Source organism: Kwoniella shivajii, chromosome 1 (assembly GCF_035658355.1).
Source record: "Kwoniella shivajii chromosome 1, complete sequence".
NCBI lineage: Eukaryota > Fungi > Basidiomycota > Tremellomycetes > Tremellales > Cryptococcaceae > Kwoniella > Kwoniella shivajii.
The window spans coordinates 1528784-1547126 of record NC_085908.1 but is presented as its reverse complement, the minus strand read 5'-3'; the positions used below and the strand labels follow the sequence as shown (position 1 = coordinate 1547126).

At 41.6% G+C, this 18343-nt stretch overlaps 7 protein-coding genes across 7 annotated transcripts; 3 read left to right on the top strand and 4 right to left on the bottom strand.

Moving 5' to 3' along the window:
* Window positions 1-116: 116 nt before the first annotated feature.
* Window positions 117-1908, bottom strand: IL334_000596 (uncharacterized protein; the record flags this gene model as incomplete). The annotated part of the gene is made up of 9 exons (XM_062932362.1): window positions 117-343; window positions 416-495; window positions 573-610; window positions 676-734; window positions 814-1023; window positions 1106-1213; window positions 1284-1477; window positions 1533-1687; window positions 1759-1908. The coding sequence occupies 9 exons, from the start codon at window positions 1906-1908 to the stop codon at window positions 117-119; spliced, it is 1221 nt and encodes a 406-aa protein (XP_062788413.1).
* An 830-nt stretch (window positions 1909-2738) lies between these two features.
* Window positions 2739-5029, top strand: IL334_000595 (uncharacterized protein; the record flags this gene model as incomplete). The annotated part of the gene is made up of 10 exons (XM_062932361.1): window positions 2739-3104; window positions 3173-3360; window positions 3423-3546; window positions 3644-3721; window positions 3786-4106; window positions 4174-4194; window positions 4259-4384; window positions 4445-4501; window positions 4575-4783; window positions 4858-5029. The coding sequence occupies 10 exons, from the start codon at window positions 2739-2741 to the stop codon at window positions 5027-5029; spliced, it is 1662 nt and encodes a 553-aa protein (XP_062788412.1).
* A 154-nt stretch (window positions 5030-5183) lies between these two features.
* Window positions 5184-9106, bottom strand: IL334_000594 (uncharacterized protein; the record flags this gene model as incomplete). Its single annotated transcript, XM_062932360.1, has 10 exons — window positions 5184-5327; window positions 5415-5477; window positions 5566-6151; window positions 6234-6355; window positions 6415-6504; window positions 6567-6712; window positions 6772-6863; window positions 6935-8496; window positions 8590-9031; window positions 9075-9106. 10 exons carry the CDS (start codon window positions 9104-9106, stop codon window positions 5184-5186), a joined length of 3279 nt encoding a protein of 1092 aa, XP_062788411.1.
* A 383-nt stretch (window positions 9107-9489) lies between these two features.
* On the top strand, window positions 9490-12588 carry IL334_000593 (uncharacterized protein; the record flags this gene model as incomplete). Its single annotated transcript, XM_062932359.1, has 13 exons — window positions 9490-9664; window positions 9742-9941; window positions 10040-10148; window positions 10219-10396; window positions 10452-10551; window positions 10616-10735; window positions 10804-10908; window positions 10972-11325; window positions 11393-11473; window positions 11531-11678; window positions 11752-11804; window positions 11864-12220; window positions 12322-12588. 13 exons carry the CDS (start codon window positions 9490-9492, stop codon window positions 12586-12588), a joined length of 2247 nt encoding a protein of 748 aa, XP_062788410.1.
* Window positions 12589-12764: 176 nt separating this feature from the next.
* IL334_000592 (uncharacterized protein) lies at window positions 12765-14046 on the bottom strand (the record flags this gene model as incomplete). Its single annotated transcript, XM_062932358.1, has 6 exons — window positions 12765-12813; window positions 12895-12995; window positions 13089-13161; window positions 13378-13614; window positions 13744-13835; window positions 13963-14046. 6 exons carry the CDS (start codon window positions 14044-14046, stop codon window positions 12765-12767), a joined length of 636 nt encoding a protein of 211 aa, XP_062788409.1.
* Window positions 14047-14416: 370 nt separating this feature from the next.
* On the bottom strand, window positions 14417-16434 carry IL334_000591 (uncharacterized protein; the record flags this gene model as incomplete). Its single annotated transcript, XM_062932357.1, has 10 exons — window positions 14417-14487; window positions 14553-14688; window positions 14792-14864; window positions 14964-15248; window positions 15345-15481; window positions 15566-15727; window positions 15797-15860; window positions 15947-16041; window positions 16104-16208; window positions 16303-16434. 10 exons carry the CDS (start codon window positions 16432-16434, stop codon window positions 14417-14419), a joined length of 1260 nt encoding a protein of 419 aa, XP_062788408.1.
* Window positions 16435-16882: 448 nt separating this feature from the next.
* IL334_000590 (uncharacterized protein) lies at window positions 16883-18280 on the top strand (the record flags this gene model as incomplete). Its single annotated transcript, XM_062932356.1, has 8 exons — window positions 16883-16950; window positions 17015-17072; window positions 17144-17162; window positions 17272-17706; window positions 17797-17816; window positions 17888-17956; window positions 18075-18134; window positions 18227-18280. 8 exons carry the CDS (start codon window positions 16883-16885, stop codon window positions 18278-18280), a joined length of 783 nt encoding a protein of 260 aa, XP_062788407.1.
* Window positions 18281-18343: the final 63 nt, after the last annotated feature.

Genomic DNA, 18343 nt, shown 5'->3' with positions numbered 1-18343 from the left:
ACTTATCTTGTTTTATTATACTTGAAAAGCCTATTTTACTATATCTTATGAACAATGATTGAATACTATTCACACACTTCCTTCTTTTGCCCTTATTCTTCATTCTCTTCTGATTTTCAACCAGAATATGCATTCGAGGTGATATCGGCACCTTCTGCATTCCAGTTAACGTACCATAATTTGGTTTCTGCACAGACAACCATTTTGCCTTTACCTGTAAAAGCGAAATTTGCAGAAGTGGTACCGAGGTATAGCCTTCCTATCAATAGACCGGATGGATTATATACGTTGATACCATCTCCTGTACCGACGTATACATTTCCATGGACGTCGCAATGAATACCTGATTTCGGAATCGATTTGTTAGGCTGAAATTGTAGTTGCATCTATGTATTCGGGGAGATATTGAACGTACCATCTGGAACTCTGATCTCGTTATATGCAAACAATTGTCGATTGGAGAAATTACCTTCGTCATTCACATCGTATCGATATCTATAACAAGGTTTCGTCGTTAAATCAGCTGAAGACTCCAAATTTTCGACCATTTGGTGGATAAACAACACACGTACATAGTAGATGGATTGGTGTAATTATATCCCCAGAAACCCTGATCGCGTACAAATCGTCAACAACAACTAGATAAAATGCGAGAATATTCGAAAAATCACTTACAGAGCTTACACCTGAATCAGTGACATAAGCGTACATTCCATCAGGTGAAAATGTGATTCCTACGTGATAGATAGATAAAAGGTAGTCAGCTCCATGATCAGTCATGAAAATATACTCCACGTATGAACTTTGACTTACCGTTAGTCATATGGAAGCCATCGGCTACAGCTCTGACAACTCCGGTATCATAATTGAACCTATACACTTGAGTGGGTAAAACTGGATTAGGTCTAAAAGCTTGTACCCAACCGAAAGGTCCATCCGTAAAGTATAATTCGTGATTTCTTGGATTAACAGCTACGTCATTCAGAGAATCGAATTGTCTTCCATAGAAATTGTTCATGATCACTGCATCATCACAAACATCCGTTGTCAACTTTTCTAAATCAGATGAAGTGAGAACCCCAAAGTGCAGTAAAATTCAATTTACCTGTTGTGTTATCGTGGTTGTTTGGGTCAATGAGGTATAGCGCAGGTGGAATATCATTTCCTTGTCCTTCGGCTGTATAGACTATTTTTCCACGGAAATTCGTTCCTCCTATTTGCATTTCTCTTCGGTTAGTAGTGTCTATCTTGAAAACAGAGCGACACATCCTTGTCTCACTCACCATTAGGGTTTATAACTCGAACACCGGAATCAACAGTAGTAACATTAACATAACCACTTCCATTTCCTTGTTTGACTATTCTCTCAGCATCATCAAGGTATATTTTCTGTACTATAGCAGATTTATTGAGACCTGTACCTGCAGCTACAGGTCCCGCATTTTGAGCGAAATAAACCGAGTTTGTTTCTGGGTGCCTGCGTTATGCATCTATGTAAGTGTATAATCGGAAATTGGCCCAATTCGACTTACCAGACCACAGCTTCGTGGAAGATAGGATCCGTAGCTGTATAAGCCAAGAGAGTCAAGGTGGGATCTGATCCTATGATATCATAAAATGAATCATCGTATATGTGGAATGGTTTAGCTTTTAATGAATCTGATGTCGTTCCAGGTGGAATAAAATGCTAAATCACCGTAAATGATTTCGTCAGCACAGCGTCTCTTTTTGTCAGAGTGTAATTTGATACAAGCTTACAGAAGTTCCGTTGAATTGGGTGCCAGTAGGTACTGTGTCTAATACGGCGAAAGAAATGGGACTGATCTTTTGAGCATATCGCGGTACACTGGCTCGTGCGAGTTGGGCCGTACTAGCTAGCACGCCGAATATGAGGGCTTGGTTCAACATTGCGACGAGACCGATGAGATGCCTTGCTTTTGATGAGAAGTATTAGAAGGGGGATAGTCGGGGTGGGGGTGGTATCACATTTATACCTTTCTTCGAATGATACAATCCCCAATATTGGCCCCGACCGGTTCAGGTGGGGCTTTGCATAGACCCCACAATGCTGAGGTGGATATCGGTGTCAAGGTACAGAAAGAAGGCTCATCACAACGACGCTAAGCAGTGCCTCAATTCCTTGTTCGAAGGCTTCAAAATGATCAAGAATACGGAGAGGATTGAACAATGTTAGTTGTGACGTTATTCTAGGTGGATGTTATCCTATTAATCGAAGTGGATATCGACAAGTGATACCCTAATATCGGTTCCTAGTTAATTAAAGACCGATATCCGTCAGTCTTTCATCCCTTCTGACTTTGAAATGGATAACGTGTATCGCGGGAGCTGGGAAGGAGCTCAACTACGCTCCCGATCGTCGGCCAATCCGGACTGCATGCTCTTGTCAGCTTCTTCATGATAGCTTCCAAGTGGATCCAGCGATGAGATGTTCGGCTTCTTTTCGATTATGGGATTTCGGACAAGATAGTACAGGAGAGATACTCCGGCAACATCGTGGGAAAGCTGGTGCATAGTGGCTTCGGCCATGCGGGGCACCTGAATTGCACGTGGTGTATGTCTAGGCATTCAAAGCGAGACAAAGGTAAAAGAAGCAAACGTTTTCAAAGTCAACTTCACTCCCTCTTTTGCGAACATAAAAGATTGAGCCTCTCTACAGCACACATGGCTGCTCACATCCCACTTGATCGAAACCAGAAACGAAAACACATCTGGTAACCATGTTTACCTCCTCGGGATCTAACCCCCCCACTGATCGAACGCCTCTTCTTCGACCTATATTCACCGCTGCTCAATCTACTTTTCTACCACGCCACAGACATAGACGGCATCAGAAGCACCGTGTACCTGTATTCTCAATAGTGTTCACCTTGTCAGCTTTGATATGCGTAGCATTTCTGGCATGGGATGTATCTTCTTTCGGTTATTGTTATGTCACACCGCTTTGTCGGGCTTTATCAGGTAGTAAAGGTCTTGAGCAACTTTGGTGGAGGAATCAGGGACCTTGTGCTCCATTCAGGTCTCAAGGTCTTGGAGGTGGGAAGAGAGGACTTCCAAAAGGATGTGAGATAAGTCAAGTCACAATTGTACGTTTTTCTTTTGTGTTATGTCAGTGAGAGTCCTACTAATTCAGGTAAAAATGACGTTCGATCAGCTACATAGACATGCAGCTAGATATCCTACGGCAGCAGCTGGTGAATGCATATTATCAGCGTTGAAGAAGCTCGATGATCGAGAAGTGAAAATTCCAAGTCGACATCCTGAATATGCCTTTCTTGCCAAGACTGACTTGAAGTTAAGAGATTGGAAATTTGATGGATTGATGGATCAAGGTAGAAAACAGTTAGTCTCAGCCTATAAGACCGCTTCCATCGGCCGGAGTAGCTGACTCGGTGATGGTATAGATCTTGGATGTCGGGTAGACAACTCAAACAGATGTATAGCCAGTTCATCGGTAAAGCAGAGGGTGTCTTTACGCGTTCTTCTGGTGGTGGCAGAGTAGTTGAGACTTCGGGTTACTGGCTTGAGGTGACCATCTGAATCTCGTTTCTGAAGCGCATCTTTTCTCACGCCAGACGCCACTTTCGAGCGTTAGAGCTGATAGTGCTTTGTTATCATTACGTAGGGCTTTCGAGGCGATAAATTTCAGTTGAAAGAAAAATCTAAATTGCCTAAAACAGATGTGGAGATACCGGAAGGAGAAGTGAGTAGCTGTAAAGGCTTTGCATGCGGATCAAATAGCTAAGAGGACTCTTAACCATCTAAAGGATTACAATAACACTCTCTCCGTTCATTCCTGTCCAGCATTCCAAAACTTAGCTCCTAAACTAAGCAAATTGAAATTCGAGGACCTTACACCGCTTCTCGAACCTACGCTAAACAGGTTAAACACTATTCTTAAACCTCATCCACGACTCGAGATGGACGATCTGGTCTGTCTTGGTGATATGTGTGGATATGACTCTCAGTCGAAAGGAGAGGATTGGACAGGCTGGTCGAAGTGGTGTGGAATTTTCACCAAGAACGAGTGGGAGATTATAGGGCATGGCAAAGATCTGAAAAGATGGTATGATCTAGGTGAACAGAGTGTGGGTACAGACTAGTCACAATGCATCAGGGCAATGTGTGTGGGCTGACCTTTGAGATACCTTATAGAGATACGGTCCTACCATGGGAGTGAGTAGCACAGATGACCTTTGCGACTGTAATGTCAATCATAAAGCTGATGCCTCATTCTTAGGCAGGCTACGTCAATGAACTGCTTGCTCGACTCACCGACTCTGAAGTGATCGACAGTACTACAGTCAATCAGACTTTGGATTCAGACGAAAACAAATTTCCTAGAGGAGGCAAACGATTCTTCGTGGTGGGTAAAATACCAATCGCCAGGATAGAATACCCGCTGACCTTTGATCATTCATTGTAGGATTTCGGCCACGATAACGAGATTTTAGAAGCTTTATCAGCCATTGGACTCATGTTGGTCAGTACACTTAAGCAAATGCCTTCAGCTTCTTATCGAGTGTTGTGCTTCAGCTGCTGACGAACCCTTGTAGCAACATAGACCGTTACCTACAACATTTGTTCCACCTAAACGAACATACATTTTATCTCGCATAATCCCATTTGGAGCGAGAATAGCTTTTGAAAGAGTATCTTGCCAAACGGGGAACTGGGAACCTGATCCTGAAGCTGGAGATGAGTACATCGACAATCCAGATCGAGATAGTGATGGCAAACGGGATTATATCAGGATTCTCGTCAAGTGGGTCAACATTCTTTCTTCCGTATCTTCTCGATAATCGATGATGCTAATCGGGAAATGTGTACAACATTCAGTGATAAAATCGAAACTGCAAGTCATGTTTCATGTGAATTTTCGGGTTTAGCAAATTTCGGTTTGTGTGAATTAGACGCTTTTGTGGAAAGTCAGCAGTTCTCAAAACAAGATGTTGATTGGTCTATATGCTATGAAGATGATGTGCAAGGACAAAGCCTGCAAACGGCATGATACTGTCCATGAGGAAGATAAGGAGATCTTGTATCAGTATCGTATATAATGTATATCCTGTATGATTGTGGTATTTATGATTTACGAAATATATTTATGATTGGGTATAGGTTAATGCAGATATAACATACTTATCACGCTACCCTTCAACACTTCAATTTCTGCGTGTCCAAATCGGTGTTGTAAAATAATCAAAGTGGTTTGGAGGATCAAATCGACCTGTTGCTTGAACTTGTTTCAGGGTGCTCTCTGCAATTTGCAAGAACGACTCTGGCATTCCTGCTAAACGTGCTGCTTTCTGCGATTTTTATAATAGTAATGATGAGTTGCAATCAGAATAATTCATCTTTTGACCAGCGGGGAACAGGGAGATTTGCAGACTTACGATAGCATGGGAATGATGATTGATCCCAGGTCTCAATTTATATGAATACGAGAAATCGCCGTCCTATTTTTTGGATTTACTCTAAAGTCAGTTAAATACTTCGTCAAAATGCACTCTTTCCATTCAGTGCGAAAACACGAAGCAGACTCACGACTTCATCGACATCTGTGCACCAATATTGTACCCCTTCTCTTCCTTTCGCCCCGATTTCCCCATCGCTAGCTATTTTGTCATCATTATACCCCAACATCTTTCCTAATTCATGATAATGAGTAGCGAACATTGTTCTACATCTGATTTGATCTAGTATATGATCTAAAGTAGCGTAGGCAATCGAAACTCCAGCTTGTAGAGTTGTACCTCTACCGATTTCATCCATTATAACTAATGATCTGTTTGTGGCGTGCTTAAGGATGGAAGCGGTCTCGACCATTTCAAGCATGAAAGTACTCCTATCTCTCCATAAATCATCTCTTGCGCCTACTCTACTGAATACTCTATCGACAATTCCGATTGTAGCTTTGGTAGCAGGGACGAATGATCCACTTTGAGCTAAAATAGTGATCAAAGCTGTTTGTCGAAGTAATGTTGATTTACCACCTTGATTTGGTCCCGTGATGATATGTAGATGCGAAGAAGGTTTCATTGTTGTGTTGTTTGGAGTAAACGTTCTTCCTGATGAGAGTAAAGATGATTCAATTGAAGGATGTCGACCTGCCACTATGTGTAGCTCATTGCTGATTGATAATCATTAGCCAAATTGAATTCCCTTCAATCCAATTGTAGAATTTTGTTAGTAAAGAATGCGAAGTCACTTACGAGTCATTCAATTCAGGTCTTACCCAACCCATTTCTCTGGCATTTTGAGCAAAACTCATTGTCAAATCGATCTCATCAATCAATTCTGCATTTCGTTGGATTTTCTCAAATCCTTCGATGACCTAATACTCAAGAATTTAGTTTCCTTAATATTCCTATCATAGTGCTAAACCGCACTTACCATATTGCGCAGATCCCTCTCAGCTCTCCGTTGTGCCATTGAAAGAGTTTCAATAGCTATTTCAGTCTTGCCACCTAGAGCTGACCATGGCTGGAATACGACATAACCGTTAGTCGCAGCGTTTTTCTCTCAGTCTACAACGACACGCTTACGCCGTACGCATAATATGCAATTTTACCACTTGTGCCGCCGATTCTCTCTAACGATCTAGCCTTTTCAACCTTTGAGATATCAGTCGAAGTGATTTGAACATGATATCCGTATCGAATACCTTTGAGGAGTTTGATACTTGGTGCATCTGGAGGTATCAATCATTAGCTGACCAACGTGAAAATCCACTAAAACCGAGAAACATACTATATCGTTTTATTAGATCTGCTTGTAGCTTATCCTTTTGAATTTTGAGCAAGGCAAGATCATCATGCAATCTTTGCAAATCAGCGGAAAATCTTTTAGTGACCATTCGTAAGTGAGCTTCATTCGATTGACATGATGTTTTGTTTCTTGAGAAGACACTTACGTAGGAAGGATCCACCATTGTCTATCCTCTTTTTCCTGTTTTTCCCTCTCAATCCTCTCTTTCTTCGTTTCTTTCGTTTCCTTGATCGTTGACTTTTCCCCTTCATCCACCAACATAGCGTCTCCGGCATCTTCCATGCTCTCATCGCCTTCCTCAGGTGATATACTCCGCATAATAGCATTTTCGTCAATCGAAATTTCGATCTTCTCAGCCAAGTCTCCCAATGGTTCGAATTTCTCGATGAGATTTTGAAGCCTTTCCATCCCTTCTCTGATCCCGTCACTCTGAATAGAATGTTTCTCATAGTTGACCTCATCCTTGATTCTGTTCAGTAGACCTTCAACTGTTCTTATCCAAAGGCCTACATCCCATATATCCCTATTACTTCCTCTTTGTCCCCTAAACCTCTGCACAATACGCATTACATCTTCCATTCCTCTCAAACTGTCTCTTAGCTCTTCCCGAAGATCCTCTCGATCATACATAGCTTGAACAAGTGCTAATCGATCGTTGATAATTTGCAAACAAGTAGAAGGTGAAGTCAAAGTTCGAATTAATAATCTGTGACCTGATTGAGTGATGGTTTTGGATATGACAGACAACAAGGTTCCTCTACTTGACAGAGGTGAAACGTTTTGTCGTTCTCCAATAGCTACTAAGCCACCTGGACGAAGAGCATGTCGGATTTCTAGAGCTTGCAAAGTAGCAGCATCAATTTGCATTTGAGCTTGATTATTTTGTCGGCTAGGTTGACTTAAAGAAGGCATTGAATCTCTCAAAGCATATTGAAGCTGATATCGTAACAAAGCAATAGCCATACTCTCTGTAGACCTAGACTTGGTATCTAAATCGGAAGGGAGGTCATCGGTCCCCCATAGAGGAGGTGATTGATGTGGATTCGCAAATGATATATGAACTCCAAGAATCTGTAGTAAACTCATCAACTCTGAAATACCTTCATCCAATTCACTACTCGATGTATTACTGTTTCCTGTCCAGTTTGATTTTAACGATTGATCAAGTACAATCTCACGAGGTGCTATTCTAGCTAACTCATCTTCCATATTTGACAGAGTAGTTTCTTTAGTAAAGAATTCACCAGTTGAAGGATCTGTATAAGCCAAGGAAAGTGCCATTCCTCCTCCTTCTTGATCGGCATGATTCAAAGATTCTTTCCCCATAGCGATAGCAAGAAGGTATCTTGATTCACTTCCATCTAACCAACCTTCATCAATCATCGTACCAGGAGTAATAACTCGATAAACCCTTCTTTCTTTTAATCCAATTGATGCAGTAACCTTTTTACCCACAAACGCAATAGCTCCTTCCTCATCATATTCTTCTACCAATACAACCGTATGTCCAAGCTCTTGAACTAAAACCTTGAGATACTTGTCTAAAGCAGCCACTGGGAATCCGGCAAAAGGAAATTTACGTTCTATCATAGGTGGTGATTCTCCAGGTTTACTAGGTCGGAATTTAGGATCTCTGATTTTATAGGATTTCTGAGCGAGCTTGATATTGAGAATAGAAGATAGATGTCGAGCGGGTTCGAAATATGACTACATGACGAGACGAATGTTACAGTCTGAACCTCTGTTTTCTTAAGGATATGGGGAAATTCCGGAATATGAGGGAGGACAAGAACCGCTCACTTCGTAAAATTTTCCAACCCTTGTCAGAAGTATACAATCAGGAAATCTTAGCCAGTTTGTGTAGACTTCTCTAGCAAGTGTAGAGCTAGGTATGGTTCCTTCTTCTATAGCTTTTTCCACTTGAGCTTCTTCATCGATTGCAGAAAGAGATACTTCAGCTACTGGAGGTAAGACATTCGTGAGATGTAAGCCACATTGTGTATGCAAGTATTTATGGAACTGAAGAAACCACTGACCTGTATCCGTATGTGATTTCGAGCTGAGGTTGGATATCTCAGTATCCGGCCTCCATGCACCGAGAGATTGAAGCGGCAGACCATCTGCACCTAGCTTCTTCTTCGGCAGGTCTTTCAGATTAAACTGGCTCTTGATTGATCTCTTATCGTTGGATTTTGCAGCATGGCAAGCACCTGAGTACGAGAACTTCCTCGTAGAGTTGGAGCTGCATGAATCAATCACGAGTCGTACCGCTCTAGAGTGCTGACACAATCTCCCCAATCGCATGGTCATCGGTCATGATAACATTTCGTCCAGATGTGAAGTGACTTTGATCTGTGAGGCTCTATTCTTTCCTGAAGATGAGAATAATTCTGAGCAGCAGCTAAGTCACTTATGTTTCAGAGACTATGCAGCTTGAATAGACCGAATATGGTGATGATCTTGAAAGCTGTGAGATGTATGTGATGGGTCGAACAGATACGCAACTTTGACCTGTATCATAACAATTCAGGCACGGTTTATAAGAGATTATTCCCAACTCTATCACTCTATCGAATAACTTCTCACTTCCCTCAACTTTCCTTTCACAACTTTCATCTTCTTCGTCATCATCATCAGAGATCATCCGTGAAACCAATTTTTCAAACAACATCCTCCGGGCGCTTCACAAGAATCGGCAGAATGAATGGCGTAACTGAGAACCATGCTTCTTCATCTTCATCTTCTTCATCTTCATCTTCACGTTCTCGAACCAATATAGTCTACATCCCGGAAGGAGGATATGAAGGTCAACCTCAGCCTGCATTTGACTACCATTCACTAGATGGACAAGATCCTTCAATATGTATAGACAACGGTGAGCTTATCTGTGCAGTAGAATATCAGCTGAGCTACGAAAATTAACAATGAGCTGATTATTCCATTCCTGATTAGGTGCACAATCGTGGAGAGCAGGGTTCAGTTCAATGTCCACTGCCTATATAGATAGACCGAATGTCATAGCTCGTTACAAAGAAAGGAAGATACAGAAAAACCTGTTGTTATTTGGGAGAGATACAGAAGTAGATGCGAATTCCAGGAGTAATATTAGATCAATGTTTGATGGTGATCTATTGATTCATTCGGATTTACTTGTAAGTATCAAAATAAGTCACACCTCACAATCCATTCTCATCATTAATCGATCTTACCCGAGGAAATACTGTGAGCTCACTGGAATTCACTCGCTTAGGAATGTGCATTAGACTATACATTTTGCAAGTTAGGGATAGATTCACCGAAGATAGAACAACCGATTGTGATGACTGAAAGACTAGCCAATCCCTTATTCAGCAGAGCGAGTGAGTTTTCTGCATCCTATTTAGTGACGTTCAATCAGTATGTCCTGGCTGATTCGTCTGGCGCTCTTAGTGACCTCTGAGCTCCTGTTTGAACTCTACAATGCCCCCTCAGTGACATACGGCATAGATTCCTTATTCGCGTATTCGAGACAAGAACATCAAGATGGTTTAGCTATTAGTTTGGGTCATCAAGCCAGTACCGTAATACCCATCATGAACGGGAGAGGAATAATGAGTCGAGCTAAAAGGTAAGCTGAGAAGTCAGATCGTACGGATTGAATTTCATAGCTGACATTTTCACAGAATACCGTGGGGCGGAGCACAAGCTTCTGAACTGATGCTAAAACTAGCTCAACTCAAATATCCTTCCTTCCCCTTGAAAGTGACTCCTTCACAAGCGACTGTAAGCACGCTTCTCTTCTTTGGGAAGAAATGACAAAAGAAAAGCTGATATTTTGATCTACAAGTTCATGCTTCGTGAGACGTGTTATTTCTCCACAGATTACGACGGAGAATTACGTTCTTTAGCATCACCACAAAAATTGTCAGAGATCACCAAAGTCGTACAATTCCCTTATACGCCACCTGTAAGTTGCAGCTGTTCCATTTCGATTGGAGCAAAGAATAGCAGCTGATGCACTTTCAACCCTCGAAGGAGGTGAACGAGAAAACCGAAGCAGAATTGGCGGCAGCTTCGGAAAGAAGGAAGGAGCAAGGAAAGAGGTTACAGGAAATGCAAGCTAAGCAACGAGCACAAAAAGTAAGTTATTTCATTATACCATGACGCCGTTGTGCGATTCACTAATCAGTCTGCCATCTTCAGCTCGCGGCCAAAGTTGCTGAATTGGAAGAATATAAACTTCTTCAATCTGAAAGATCACAATTCAAAAAAGCAGATTTCTTATCACGATTACGTGAGATGACTCCATTTGAGACTGAAGCGGAATTAGATAGCTATGTTAAAAAGACTGAAATTGAAGTGAGAAAAAAGCAAAGAAAAGATCTAGGAATGGAAGATGAACCTGAAGAAGAACCTGTTTTCCCACTTGTTAACAGGCCAGATGCTGAATTGACAGAAGAAGAGATCAAAGAGAAAAGAAGACAGAGACTGATGAAGGCCGGTTGGGATGCTAGAGTCAGAGCCAGAGCGGAAAAACAGAAAGAAAGGGAAAGATTGGTAAGTTTCTCATTCTCAATGCAACAGATACGTAGTCACAGCTAATGCGATATTCTTTTTGTTGTAGGGGGAGGAAAAGCGACTAGAGGAAGAAGAAAGGACTACCAATCCTTCAGGATGGTCTTCTCGTCTAAAAGAGGAACAAGAGGTCAGTGTCTCGATGTGCTTGAATCAACCAACCATAAGCTGACATCTGCAATCGTAGTCTGTCATTGCACGTATACAAGAACGTAAGAAGCGAAAGGCGCAACTAGGAGACAGGAAATCTGCAGCAGCTCAAAATAGGATGAAGAATATCGCTACTTTGGCTGCAGAAGAGAAGACCAGTAACAAGAAAAGAAAGAAGGGAGAAGGTGAGTAGATTTACTTGAAGTCCTATTCTGATAGTTGTTAGAGGGAAATACTGACTGGTAATGCTTGCTGAAGATGACGACGGCTTCGGGATGGACGATTCCGACTGGCATGTATATCGAGAAATTGTAAGTGGAACCTGTACTATGTCCAGGGAGCCCAACCTTATCTTTACTTGCCGATTCAGGGAGGTGATGAGGAGTCTGAAGCGGAAGAAGATGATCAAACAGCATTAATGTCAATCGAATCAAGATTGTTACAATACGATCCAACATTTGATGAAGAACAAACTTTGATAGGAAGAGCAGAAGCTAAGAACAAACTCATTAATGCTTTCGTTCATGGCGGATTACCTCTCAACCAGAAGTATGACTTCGAAGACATGCAACTGAACCATCAACTGCATTTGAACGTAGAGAGAATACGTGTACCTGAGACTTGGTTCCAACCTAGTATGTGGGGGATCGATAGTGCTGGTCTAGGTGAAGTTGCGGGTTGGGTTTTGAATGGGTTTGATGAGGAAGAAAGGAAGAGGATCATGCAGGCAAGTCCTGCATCTTTTCATATTTCATATTCTCAGCTCGCAACCGATTTTCTCCAGTGAGAAAGAGAAGTATGAGCTGATGGTGATCAATCGTGATTTAGTGTATATTCATCACTGGTGGATCGGCAAATATCCCAAATTTGATTCCCAGAATGCGTAATACTCTCACACCAATCTTACCGTTCAGAGCACCATTGAAGATCGTATCTTCATTGGATGGTGGTGATCCAAGACTAGAAGCTTGGAAAGGTATGGCTGAATGGTCATCCACAGCCGAAGCGAAAGAAGCAAGAGTCACCAGAGCGGAATACGAAGAATATGGAGGTGAATGGTTGAAAGAACACAAATGGGGTAATGTGCCGCCATGAGCAAGGGACCATGAATATACAAGCGAGAAACACATGCCGTGGTACGCGTGATGGACAAGATATGTAAAATTACTCGTACATGTATACGATAAAACGATATATGCAAGATGAACGATATGAGATAATTTTTTGGCTTTCTACACAAGCCCACGTATGTCTCAAGGCAAACCAAAAGCTTAATGACAAGCCAGGCCTTTTCCATTACCACCTCCGCCTAGTACAGCACTGCGAGAGATGTGTGAATTAGCCTAGTAACCCCTAATATATCACAGGGCTTTCGGTGAGACGAAGAGAAAAGTAACCCACCCTACATCTATTTCAGATTCGTAGCTTATATGACCCAAGAAAGCTCCTATGATGATTGACAAGAACAGATATGTATTGTACGTCATAGCTACCAGCATCAACTACATATATAGAGAGAGGGAGAGACAAAGGGATTAGTCACATACATACATAGGATTGGAAGGGGATTAGTATCGATCGAAGAGGATACTTACCCAAAATGAAATACCAACTGATAAAGCATAAAGTGATGCTCTTATCATACGCGTTTGAAGTGATAGTTTCGTCCTACAATGTGCGTATGATCAGCTTACTTCGACATATCTTTGGTGATCACAGTGAGCTATAATTAGCAGTAGCAGCAATCCTCCTTTATAACCAAGAAATTCCGCTGAATGCCCTCTGATATCTCTCAGTAACGCGGACACGGATCTCTCCAATCATGCAAGGGGATGACCAGCTCGTCTACTGACTCTGGATTGGCTCCATTTTAGAAGAACTTACATTCCAACTTTAGTCAAAGCTCCACTTTCGACAACGCTATAACCATTCCCAACGGGCGGTACGATCGAACTTTCTCTTCGCGAATTCACATTTGAACTTGAATTTAAATTTGAGTGCGAATCTACCCTTCTATTAGGTACTGACGTTTGATATAGTGATAAAGCGATTTTACGATCTAATGATTTTATCGAATGTAATAAAGTTGAATATCCAAATGAAATTACCACTACTAATATACTGAAAATGAAAGAAGACCAATAGTCATTACGACATTTCATTAGCATATTTTCTTTGGCAAGCGTAACGAGCACGATCGATGATTATCACAAAGAGAGAGAGAGAGAGAGAGAGAATGAGCCAACTCACCATGAAATGAACATTGTCATAGGACCTGAAATATGCCATGAACGAAACACTACACATGTATCTTCAATTTGATTATTCCATAGCATGTTCATCTGAATCATCACCAATCATTAAAGTCATTTCAGCTTGACTCATTTCTTTCAGACGTGTTCGTGCTTGGCCAAGGCCAGGCCAGGCCAGGCTTGTTGCCGATACTGACAAGGCGGATTATAAACTCACCGAACAAGATGGAGTCACATCATGTCCCATTCCAGGCATCGAATGTCCTGCGTCCCCATGTCCAGAATGATCACCGTGGTCCATTGATTGATTGATTCTCCAGTAGATAATTGGTATTCTATTCATATATTTGAAGGCAAACAACAAGAGAGATCTGAGTGAAGAGCCATTCATTGAGTGCAATTGTAATTTGTTGTTGTTGTTGTTATTGGTGTCGTTCCTGATAACCGGTCATCCTCACTCAACCTGAAATAATAACGGTGGCAAAATATGCTGATGTTGCATTCAACCAAGTACTCGTATCCGGGATTCAACTAGCTCATGATCATGTCTCGTGGACTCATATCGTAAGGTGTCTATATACATATATTGCAGCCACTACAAACAATGATTCCATACCAAATATGTCCCCTTGAATCACCCCCTCGCCACTAATTCATCTCGATCTCCAACACTATCGCCTCAAAACCAAAGCGACCAGCAAAATCAATATAGCCAATAAGAGAGCGATAACGGTCATTGACACTGGACATGTAAATCAGCACATTTTGTTCCAGCGCAAATGCCAGCTAAATGGAAAGATAACTCACCTCCTCCGAAAGATGCGGGAACGACAATTGCTCTAATCGTATTGTCTGCACTTGCAGATACGAGCAATGTGGCCGAGGGATTGAACCGAAGAGCAGTAGGTGGGAATGAGTGTGCATGTAGGATTTTCAGGAGGGGCTGAAATGTCAAACATGGTCTTTAGTTCAATCACAACTCATACCCGTAAACGTTCGTGCGTCCAAGGTGATTTGAAATCACTTTCAGAATCACTATCACTCACAGCCAAAGTCTTTGAATCTAGTATACCTATAGAGAGATCGGAACAACCATATGCAAGTAGTTTCCCGTCGTTACTGTTACGCCCATTTCACATCAGCTCTGATCTTCAGTGGGAATATCACTTATGATTTTACTCTTTCTTTGATACATTGGAAGGACTAAATGACACTTACCTGACATCAAAAACAGTCACTGGTTTACCTCCGACTTCTCTCCTGGTAATCACATCCCATTTACCAATTTCTTCAGTTTGAGAACCTTCTTTCTCCTTGCCTTTACCTTTTTCTGGTGGTTGGTTTTGCGATTTGATCTCTTCTTCTGTCAACGGTGCATGTGAAGGTGGTGAAACGACACCAAAGGTTACCGCGAAAGCTTTTCTCGGTGCACCTCTTTTAGCTGATTTAGTAGCGTTGAGTATAGCATGAATGGTCAGCGGAGATGAAGGAGTTCGTGAGAATCTAATGCACGTCACAAGTGGTCATTAGTTATTTCCATACTTTGTAATGATGATAACGTATTGAACCTGTCATGGTAGTTTGATCAAGTGTACTCACCTGGCAGATCTGAAAGCTACAGGAGTTATATCCAAACTTGGTGTATAAATAGTTTGTTTCAACTCCAACTTAGTATTTCCTTTCTCTCCATTCTTCACGTGGTATAAGAACAATGCTTTGGTAGTTGTAATTCCAAGCTAGATTCAATTCATAAGCCTCGGCGGCTCGATATCCTTAATCGATGAAACCAAAGAAAAGGAAGGAGATTGAGATGAGCTTACCCAATCACCGTTGGCACCACCCCAATCCAGATCTACAAGTTCCGAATCAGTCAAGAATGTTGGAATGCATACTTCGAGTGAAGGATAGTGAAGCAGAGTGACCTTATCATCTGTTGTTCCGATTGCTAATAACGTCGAAGAAGGGGATAGTGATGTGAGTTTCTAGATTGGCCAAGAATCAGTATTCATTGTGCATCAGAGTATCATTGTGACGATGCGTGATCAACTCACTTGATATGGATAATCATCCGACCATTCAGCGTCTATGGTCTTTTGACTTTTGACGAAATCGACACTATCAATCCAGAGACGGACACATAACGCATTTTCAATCGTCAGTACGTATTCCCAGAGTATCACAGTCATCTTAAGGAAACTAACCTTTCGTCTGAATAACCAAATACTCTACAATGTTCATTCTTCCCTTCTTTGACATTTGATGAAGAAGCATTTACACCAGTGATCAATTGTTTGCCCTTTAACCAGAATGATCAGCTTTTCGATGCTCAATGCGTTGTATAGCAGAGAATAAGCTTACAGTCCTATCTATCGATATAGTCATTGGAGCATCTTCCTCATTTGATAAAACATGTTCAGACAGGTACTTGACTGATTTACCATCTTTCGTTACTTTGCATACTTTCTATGTCAGATCAAATTGCTTATCGTTAATGTATATCCCTCTTAGCATGCAATAGGATGAACGGAAGATGTGTCGAGCTGTTGACTGGACTTACAAGCTTATTCTGTATACCGCTTCTACTGGCTCCACCACCACCTCCGAGTATCAAGGTATCATCATCTGCCCAATCGAGACAGTATACAGGGAACGAAGGTGTCGGATGAGGATGATGCGAAGTCCTCGTCATTGTTACTAAGATTGCAGCGGAGTGGCGGTATGAGGCAGGTATTGCTTTCCTCACTCAGCTAGTCGAATCTCTCTTGATCGCTGCTGTGCACTGTAATCAATCTATTCTAGCACTTCGTCACACGGGAAACGTAGGATCTTGGATGGTACGCGCTGACAGATGAGTTGATTGATAGGTCATCGTCGTCGTCGTTGTTGTTGTTCACATATCCTTCACTTGCTCATCCGTCATCCACGAATCGTTCAAGCGCGGAAAGGTCATTACGTAATATCAATCCACCTTATGCGTCGGTAAAGGATTCAAAGGAGAAGCCGATAATTCAAGAGTAGAAGAAAAAACAGGATCATGCATTTATCCCAATTCAATCAACCTTGTTCACTTTCTCTTTACAGAACTCATCACCCTCAACCGATCACACATCAGCAGCAGCAATATATAGAACAGCGCGATGAGACCCACGTTACCAAGCCTAGTCAATATTCTCGTACCCGTAAAAAGGTCAATCGATTATGCTGTGTATGTTGTGACCTTCCATCAAATCGGCCGAGCAGAATGGAGATACTGATCCAATACATAATAGGAAAATCAGAGTTGCATCTGATGGTAAAGGTGTTGATACCAATGTCAAGCATTCGATGGTGAGTGGTTTGGTTCTGGTATAAGGCGCGAGAAAACTCAGCTGATATTGAACCATGTGTGGGGATTCTAGAACCCTTTTGATGAGATTGGTGAGTTTACCATTCTTCATGTTTATGCGTTTCAACAATGATCATCAATTTGAGGGATGTGTGGGAAGATGTATATACTGATATTCTGCCCACCCACCCACCCTCGCAGCTGTTGAAGAAGCGATTCGACTTCGAGAGAAAAAGCCATCAGTAGTGACGTCCATTACAGCATTATCGATTGGACCACCTAAAGCAGTGGATACGATTAGGACAGCGTTGGCCATGGGTGCAGATTCTGGTATACATATCACTGTTCCTGAAAATACTGTTGTTGAACCCATTAGTGTCGCCAACGCAATCAAGAAGATCATCCAAGACAAGAAATTCGATTTGGTCATAATGGGTAAACAAGCTATTGATGATGATTCAGGTTCAACAGGTGGAATGTTGGCCGGTTTATTAGGTTGGGGTCAAGGTTCTTTCGCATCAAAATTAACTATTGAACAAGATGGTAAAGTTAATGTTACAAGAGAAATCGATGGTGGTTTGGAAATTATCGAAAGTAAATTACCAATGATCGTCACCACTGATCTCAGATTGAATGGTGAGTTTTTTAAATTTCATAAGTGTCATCATGAAGGTCGGTTTTGGGAGCTCACAAATCCAACTCAACTCCCGTGCTTGATAATGACAGAACCTCGATATGCTTCTTTGGTGAGCTAGATTATGCATACAGAGTCAATCACCCAATGGAGCTGACTTTTCCCACCATTTCGTGTCAAAAGCCAAATATCATGAAAGCTAAGAAGAAGAAGATCGAGACTTTCAAACCTGAAGATTTAGGTCTTGACTTTGTGAGTTACTGACTTGGTTCCTTGGTTGTAAATATCAGAGACCTCAAATACCATGCCGCGCTGCGAGATTTATCCCACATATATACAGTGATAGAAAAACGCTTATTGTACATTCTAGACACCACGATTCGAGACTATCTCAGTTTCTGAACCTGCCAAAAGACAAGGTGGTGGAAAGGTTAGCTTTCTTTCTTGTTCCTTATCATCGAGAGATTAAAAAGTGGAATTTTCAATTTGGTAATTGCTAATCAAAAAAATAATCTGACATAGGTCGGATCTGTTGACGAACTCGTAGCTAAGATGAAAGAAGCTGGTATCATTTAGATTTAGACCGTAATTCGGTGGGTAGAGAAGTGGAACTAGAGGACAAAACCCTCTTTTTTTAAC